Genomic DNA, 8394 nt, shown 5'->3' with positions numbered 1-8394 from the left:
TTGGGGTTGCTCTGGGAAGTCTGAGATTGCTTTGCCTGCTGGATTATAAGGAGCCACTAATCTTCCCAGCTCCTAATCTCCCCGAGATGCTTTATCTGGGACTGGCTCCGTGGGGAGCAGCCCAGCTTGGCAGGCTCTGGGACGGATTCCAGCGGCCCCGGAGCCAGGCAAGGGCGGCCAGGGGAGCAGAGGTGCCCCAGGGTGGGCACGGGCAGCCCCAGCCCCAAACCTGGTGCTTGTTCCTGTGCTGGGCAGCTCCAGAGTGAGCCAGGCTCCCACGCAGCCCTTCTGCTCCCCCAAACACCCCTGTGTGCTTAGACACCAAAATGAGCCACCAGCAGCTCGGGGGCTTTCCCCCCGTCCCTGTTTTTACCCAAAATTATTTGCAAGAAGCCAAGAGTTGTATTTACTCCAGGCAGGGAACGTCTCATTTCAAATTTTCCTTTCTCTCCTTAGCTCATCCCAGCTCTGCAGAGGCAACAAGAGGCTCCCACACCTGAGCACACCCTGGGCTGTCCCTAAGGTCTCCGTGGGTCACAGCAGCCCCGGGATGTCCCCAGCAGGGCTCCCCCTGCACAGAGCATCCCCACAGCATCCCCAGCCCACGCTGGGAAACCAGGAACGTGTTTTTAAACAAGAGGAGGAAATGGTGTCTTTGTGTCAGGCGAGTGGAAGAAATCCAGGACCAAGAGACTGCAGAGCCTTTCCACTTCAGACAGCAGGTGCTCTCCAAGATGTGGTTATGGCAACAAAATAAATGATGGATAATTGCTTTTGTGACAACTTGCCAATTAAATTAGACTCAGCAGAATAACATAATGACAATTTGTTATGCTCTGGTGGGCACTAACACACCAATCATAATTAAATGCTATGACTGAAATAGAATGCTGCTGTACACAGGAATATATAACCCCAATTCCCTCCCAGTGAAACATTATAGGTTCAGACTTGATTTCAATTTCTGGAGGATAATAGTATTAGCGCACATCAGAATGAGCCTGCAATATGCAGAGAGGCAGCAGCAGCAGCACAGGGGACACACAGAGCCAAGGGCAGCTGGGGCACCGGGCTGCTGTGGGACCCCCGAGCATGGGGACAGCCTGGATCAGTGCTGGGGATGGGGAAACTGCAAACCCTGGGCTGCTGTGGGACCCCCGAGCATGGGGACAGACAGAATCACTGCTGGGGATGGGGAAACTGCAAACCCGGGCTGCTGTGGGACCCCCGAGCATGGGGACAGCCTGGATCAGTGCTGGGGATGGGGAAACTGCAAACCCGGGCTGCTGCAGGGACAGCCTGGATCAGTGCTGAGGATGGGGAAACTGCAAACCCTGGGCTGCTGTGGGACCCCCGAGCATGGGGACAGCCTGGATCAGTGCTGGGGATGGGGAGACTGCAAACCCTGGGCTGCTGCAGGGACAGCCCGGATCAGCGCTGGGGATGGGGAGATTGCAAACCAGGGCTCGGGGAGTGACACCGGCCCCAGGGGAGCAGCCCCGCCACAGACACCGAGGCCAGAGCACGGGCATGGGGCCACAGTGATTTCTTGGGGCAGCACTTCATCCCTTTCTGCCAGCAAAGCAGCCCCTGGCAGGACAGCCAGGCTGAGAGCCGTGGGACGCACACATGGGAGAGCCTGGCCCTCCTGGAATGGTTGCCAAAGCATTCATTGAACTCACTGCTGTGCCCAGAGGGAGCTCACCCCACGCCGGGGTCCCTCAGGACCACCAGGTGACCCAGCCAAAGGGGCCTGGCCATCCCTGGGGCAGAACTGACCAGCGAGGGGTCAGGGCCTGCCAGGACTCAGCATTTACTGGAGAAACAGCAGCAGCAGCTCTGCCAGGCACTGCTGAGCTCAGCCTGCTGCTCTGACCCTCCTGTCCTGCACCCCACACAGCCCACAACTCTAGGACCAGGAATTTCTGTGCCATGGACATTGCTGGTGCTGCAGAAGCAAAACCCTACAAGAAACACCAAACCAAATTTAAAAAGTCCCAGTTTAGAACCAGAACCAGGCGGGTGGCAGAACTGACACTGGCCAGGTCCTGTGCCATCCCCAGTGTGCAAACACAGCACAGCAGAGCCAGCACCCTGCTCTGATTCCACAGCCATCTTCCTGACAGATACAGATTTCTGGAATATTCCAAAGCTCAGAACGGGGCAGGTTTGAAGAGCAAGTGTGTGTGTTCAGCAGGGCTGGGCAGAGGCAAATCCCAGAGGATTCCACAGAGTGGCAATGCCAACAATTTTATATCTTATTTGGAGCCGTGTTCCTTAAACACTAAACCCTTCATTATCTGCCTCGTGAAGCTTGGCATTGGCAAGGTCAGATCACCTGTTTTTCCAGCAAAGCTGATGAATTATTTTGGCTGCTCCAAACATTAGCCCTGATCCTATTAAATCCTTAGCTCCCCTGCCCTCAACACATACCAGGGGATAATCCACGGCCCAGGAACACGTGAAGGGGCTGAGCAGGGCTCCGGGAGCTGCTGCCTGAGGGTTAAACAGAGCCCAAGCTCAGAGCCCGGCTCTGCAGCCCTGGAGGTGTTTGTTCCAGCAGGACACCTCTGCACTGTCGGGGGAAACACTGGTGTAAGGAATGCCGCAGCATCCCTGGAAATCCCTTCAGTGACCCCTCCAAAGGCAGCTCTGCACCCCAAACTCCCAGCACGCGTTTTTGGGACCTGGCCCTGGGGAACCTCCAGCCTGGCTGTGCAAAGCGTTCCTGCCTTGGGAGCCTCGGGAGTCAGGGCTCGGTGTAAGCGATGCTCGGCATTCACTGTCCCTGCAAACAGCCCGGCAGGCAGAGAGGAGCTGGCCCCTGCAGGATGGTCAGGAGCTGGCACAGGAGAGGTCACTGGGCTGGGCTGGGCACGGCCAGGCAGGGGCTGTGGGGACACGGGGGCAGCCCTGGGACTGCGGGGGCAGCGCGGCACGGCAGGGGCTGGGCTGGGCACGGGGGGCAGCCCTGGGGCTGCGGGGGCAGCCTCTGCCCTGCCCGGGGCACCGATCCCGCACCCTGCCCGGGGCACCGATCCCGCAGCCCGGCGCTCTCCATCACCGCAGCTCCCACCCCGCTGCATCCCCCGCTCCCTTTTCGGATGTTTCCCGGTGGGAGCCGTGACTCGCAGCCGGGATTCCCGCCCGGATTCCCCCGCCTGCGGGGCTCGGGAGCCGCTCGGTGCCGGGAGCGCGGAGCGCGGCTCCCACCTAGCGGGGAGCGCCGGGGGACCGGGGCTGCGGGGCCCCTCCGGCCGCTCCTGCTGCCGGGAAAGCGCCCCGACACAGCGATAAACCACCCCCGGTGCCGCCCACAGCCTCTCGGTTAAATCCCCGCAGTCAGAGCGGGTCCCGAGCACCGGCATCGCCCTCCGGCCCGGCAAACGCGCCCCTTCAGACTCGCTGGTTTAACGGGTTTGATCCGAATTGCACCAAATGCTCCAGAGTTCGCATCCCCAACCCCGTGGGGATCCCCGGCACCACCAGACAGAGCAAATCCACGGCGCTGAAACACTTCTCCGCGTTCCAACCACTTCTCCATCGCCCACAGCCTGCCCTGCCCTGGCAGCTTCCAGCAGAGCATTCTCATATTCACCCCGTGGCACGAGTCCCCCTCCCTCCCTCTCTCCCCTCTACTGAAACACAGGGTCCCGCACAGATTGCCAGGTTATCCCGCACAGATTTCCCGCACAGATTGCCACGTTATCCCGCACAGATTTCCCGCACAGATTTCCACGTTATCCCGCACAGATTTCCCGCACATATCTCCAGGTTATCCCGCACAGATTTCCCACACAGATTTCCACGTCATCCCACACAGATCTCCAGGTTCTCCCGCACCTTTAGCCACGTACCTGTTCGGGAAGCCCGGGGTGCTCTGGGCAGGGCAGGGCAGGGCAGGGCAGCGCAGCGCTGGGCCAGGAGCGGGACTGGGCCAGGAACGGGCCAGGAACGGGCCAGGAACGGGCCAGGGCACGGAGCTCACCCACACCCGGCCGCCCCTCACACCGCGGCCTCCTGCCCTTCCCTGCCCGGCTTTGGCTCCTGGGCAATCAGCCCCAACCGCCCTCACCTGCGGCCATGGTCATTAACCACCTGGTAATTAACCACCTGCAGCTGGGGCCCATCACCGCCCCAGGTGGGCGCGAGCAGGAAAACTCCTCAGTTCACTGCCCCGGCTCGCAGCTGCCCCCGAGGGCAAACCCAAGGGGATTGGCTTTTTCAACGCAAAATAAATAAAACCAAAAATAAATAAAACCAATCCCAACTTTCTCCTCAGGTGCCCTGCACAGCAGCTCGTTCAGGGCACACCCCAGGGCTTTGGAGGGCTCCAAACTCAATGTTATTGCTGGATGTGGAAATGGATCAGTGCTAAAACACGGGGATCTTTACCCTTTGTAACAAACCCCGAGAGGGTTTAGCTCTTCTCCAGGAGCAGAACTGGGAGCGAAGTTTGACCTCCCAAGGTGTAACTGAGCTGTTCTGCACTCACACTGCTGCCAGGAGTGAAGGGAGGCACAGAAACCAAACCAGGGGCATTTCACACCCACTTTTCACTGCCACCCAGCTCTCCTGCCTGCCACCCAGCAGCAGCAGCACCAACCTGGGCAGGGAGGGAGGGAGGGGGGGGCTGGACATCAGTCACACCTGGGGGTGGGGCGGTGCCAGTCTGGGATGTTAAAGAATCACAAACGAAAGAAAAACAACAAAAATCTCAAGGAAAGAGACACAAACCAGTGTGCATTTCATAGAGCCCGAGTCAAATGCTCAATGAGAAATCAGGCAGCCCCGGATGTGCAGCCCAGACAGAACTCCTCCCAATCCCTGCAAGGCTGGCTGTGATTTCTGTCCCTGCAGCATCACCCTTCCCTCAGCAAACAGCTGCAACATCCCACGTTCACTCTGCCGAGGGGGCCACTAAAAACTGCCAGCTCCCAGCTTTCTGTAGTGGCAGCCCTCATCCCACTCTGAATTCAAGGAAATGGTGGGATGGGAAGAGCACATTACAGCACTGCCATAAATAGCAGCTTTCCTCAATCAGCTATAAAAAGATGACACTTGAGACAGCTGCTGGAACACATCACACAGGATCTGCATTCCCCCAGCAGGAAACATCTTCACTGCTGCACGCCAGACACCTGAACAGGCACAACTCCAATTTTAAAGGAAATGTTTTAATTTTCCACTTTTACGCTCGGCGTTTTCCAACTCGATTTCAGAAAACAGTTGTGAACATTAAACAAAATAAGATTATCTGTGAGTTTATCAATGTGGAGCCGGACAGAACTGAGCCAGTGTGCCACGGAGGAGCCTGGAGGGCACCAGGACCCTGTTCCTCAGGGCAATGTCCCCAGGGAGGGCTGCAGGTGGCTCCTGGGGTGACAGGGCTGTCAGGAGGGACAGGGACTGTCCTTCTGTGTCCCTGCCAGCTCTGGTGGCTGCTCCTGCCCGTCCTTCCTCTTGTCCTGGAGCTGGGGCTGTGGGGCAGCATCCCTGGGTGCAGCACCCTGCAGGAAGGACAGCAAAGATCCCATCAAACAGGGGAAAAAAGCCTCTGAAGGGTGACTGAGGGGAGCAGCAGCCCTCTGGGTGCCCCAAAAGGAGTTTAATTCACGCTGAGATTGCTGTGGAGGCACAGCACAAAAAAAAATGTCACCACCCTGCAGAGAGGCTGCTGAGCTCCAGCTAAACACGGGAAAATTCAAGATACAACAGCAAATGCACAAAGCTCCAAATGCTCTATACAGATACACCATGGATTATTTGAATGGTTATTCAATTTAATCCCCAGAAAAACATCTTTTCTGGCCCGCCAGGTGCCTGAGCCTTGGCCAGAGCTGTTCATGGCCTGGAGGAAAGTGTTCTCTGCACAGCAAAGGCATTTCAGGACCATCAGACGTGTGCCTGCTGTGCTGAGGGTTTCATTCACTCAGCACTGAGGGCCTGGGAGGGGAGTTTTGTCAATCCCCCAGCCAAGGAACTCTGGATATTTCTTACTCACTCTGTCCACTCCTCTTCTCTGTAACAGGATCCCACTGGCCAAAAGGGCTTTTCCTGTTTCTTCAAACAATTTCTCCTCTTCAATCTTCCCCTCTTCCTTCAGTTCATTGTATTTCTCAACAAACCTGGGCAGCAAAGTTGCTGTTTTACACTCAGGAGGTGCTCTGGCTCCCTGACTGGAGGGGAGAAGGGGCAGCCTCAGGAACCTTTCTGGTTTGATTATCACCTTACCTCTGGCAGGTGGATTTGAAGTTTAGCTGAGTCAGGTCAAAAGGTTTGGGGCCACTGCCATAAACTTTGTAAAACTTCCTGCTCAGAAAAGGAAACTGTTGAGACTGTGCAACTAAATCAGGAGTAAACAGACAGAGCACAGTCAGAGCATGCACAGAACTGTTCCTCCTTCTCTCAGGAGCCTTTATGAGCACCTGGCAGGGCCCCAGGCTGGACACTGAGGCTTGGAGGGACAGTGGGAGGTGTCCCTGCCATGGCAGGGGTGGCACTGGGTGCCCTTCAGGGCCCCTGGCAGCCCAAACCTGTCTGGGATTCCACAGAGCTTCCTTGTAAACTGTGTTAATAAATTCAGGTTAATCACAGCAGCCGTGGTTCAGAGCAGCTCTGGAGCCCAGAGGAGCCTCCACCTCCATTAGAAACACAGGGCAGGGCAGAAAAATCACCCCCATTTATCCCCAAAACCACCCCCATTTATCCCCAAAACCACCCTGATTTATTAAAAAAAATCCCACCCAAATTTATTAAAAAACCCTAATTTGTTAAAAAAAACCCCACCCCAATTTGTCCCAAAAACCATACTGATTTATTTAAAAAATCCCCACCCTGATTTATTAAAAAACCACCCCAATTTATTTTAAAAAACCCATCCCGATTTATTAAAAAAGCACCCCTGATTTATGCCAAAAACCACCTCGATTTATTAAAAAAATCACCCTGATTTATCCCCAAACCCACCCCTATTTATTCTTGAACCCCCCCCCCCCCCGATTTATTAACAAAACAAACAACCCCGATGTACCCAACCCCCCGGTTCCCCGGTTCCCGCACGCACGCCCGCACGGTGTCCTCCCGGTAGAGCACGGCTGCGATGGGGTCCCCGCTCCCGTAGCGCGGCCGCGGCACGCGGTACACGGGCTCCCGCAGCGGCGGGAACGCGGCGTACACGTCCAGCCACAGCGGCTTCCGCAGCAGCCCGATGCGCACCAGGTTCCGCGTCCTGCGGGCGACACGCGGCTCAGGGGGGGCTCGGCGGGCCGCGCTCACGGAGAACCGGCAACCGGCCCGGCTGAACCCCCCCGCACCGGCTGAAGACGCTCCCGATCTTCTGCGTGCGGCTCCCGGCCGTGGCGGCCATGGCGGCCCCGCCGCACGGGCCCCGAGCCCGGCCGGTGCTGCCCGCTCCCGGAAGCGGAACCGGAAACGGAACGGGAACGGAACCGGAACCGGAGCGCCCGCCAGGGCACGCGGCCGAGTGCCGAGCGACGGCGGGGGAAGGTGCCCAGGCAGCGCCAGCCGATGGCCGAGCCGGCTCGCCCCCGTGCGTTTGGCGCTGTCGCGACAGACGCGACCGGCCCCGGCGTGCCCCGACAGCCTCGGCCCCAGCCCGGGCAGCGCCAGCAGTCCCGGGGCTCGGGGCAGCCTCGCCTCCTGTTGTTTGCTGGTGCGGTGTCACAGAATGGCTGGGCCCGCAGCCGTGTCGCACTGCTGTCCCCCACAGTGCCACCTCCACAGTGCCATCCCTCAGACACCCCTCACAGTGCCACCCTCACGGTGGCATCTGCACAGGGGACATGGGATCCACGTCAAGGGACAGTGTGACCCACGCCAGCCCGGCCCGGGGCTGCCCATGGCCGCACCCCGCCCCGGACAGCCCCAGCAGGCAGAGTGCGGCCCCAGAGCGTCCCAGGCTGTGTCCCAGCCCCAGCAGCTCCATCCTCCCTGCAGGCGGCCCTTCCCGGGCTCCGGGTGCAGCTCGGGAACCGAGGGCAAGGAAGGAAAGCACATCCCATCCCATCCCATCCCATCCCATCCCATCCCATCCCATCCCATCCCATCCCATCCCATCCCATCCCATCCCATCCCATCCCATCCCATCCCGTCCCGTCCCGTCCCATCCCGTCCCGTCCCGTCCCGTCCCGTCCCGTCCCGTCCCGTCCCGTCCCGTCCCGTCCCGCTCCCGCTCGCAGGCTGCCGAAGGAAGGGGGCAGCACGCTTCCATGGCACACCGAGGGCCGGCAGGATCCCCGGCCGGGATCGGAGCCCCTGTCCCTGCAGGGAGAGCAGCAATGCAGAGCAGCAATGCAGAGCAGAGCCCCTGTCCCTGCAGGGAGAGCAGCAATGGAGAGCAGAGCCCTGTCCCTGCAGGGAGAGCAGCAATGC

The 8394-nt window shown here is 58.9% G+C and overlaps 1 protein-coding gene across 2 annotated transcripts; it reads right to left on the bottom strand.

The window, feature by feature from the left end:
* Positions 1-5156: 5156 nt before the first annotated feature.
* On the bottom strand, positions 5157-7426 carry MRPS23 (mitochondrial ribosomal protein S23). Of its 2 annotated transcripts, XM_058037661.1 has the most exons (5): positions 7317-7425; positions 7067-7231; positions 6235-6312; positions 6005-6128; positions 5157-5510 (listed from the first exon to the last, which is right to left on the bottom strand). In XM_058037661.1, exons 1-5 carry the CDS (start codon positions 7367-7369, stop codon positions 5394-5396), a joined length of 537 nt encoding a protein of 178 aa, XP_057893644.1. In that variant the 5' UTR covers positions 7370-7425; the 3' UTR covers positions 5157-5393. The 2 variants fall into 2 exon arrangements, with proteins under 2 accessions (XP_057893644.1, XP_057893645.1); XM_058037662.1 differs by lacking the exon at positions 6235-6312 and having other exon boundaries at positions 6005-6179; positions 7317-7426.
* Between the last annotated feature and the right edge of the window lie 968 nt (positions 7427-8394).

Source organism: Melospiza georgiana, chromosome 19 (genome assembly GCF_028018845.1).
Source record: "Melospiza georgiana isolate bMelGeo1 chromosome 19, bMelGeo1.pri, whole genome shotgun sequence".
Classification (NCBI taxonomy): Eukaryota; Metazoa; Chordata; class Aves; order Passeriformes; family Passerellidae; genus Melospiza; species Melospiza georgiana.
Note: the sequence above shows the minus strand (reverse complement) of the source record. Positions and strands in the feature narration are given on the sequence as shown.

Excerpts from the sequence above, each read along its gene's own strand:
- MRPS23 (XM_058037661.1), bottom strand. The coding sequence starts at position 7,369 with ATGGCCGCCACGGCCGGGAGCCGCACGCAGAAGATCGGGAGCGTCTTC. Across the intron at positions 7,232-7,316 it reads ATCGGGAGCGTCTTCAGCCG|GACGCGGAACCTGGTGCGCA; the intron begins GTGCGGGGGGGT and ends TGTCGCCCGCAG. Across the intron at positions 6,129-6,234 it reads TTCAAATCCACCTGCCAGAG|GTTTGTTGAGAAATACAATG; the intron begins GTAAGGTGATAA and ends TTTGCTGCCCAG.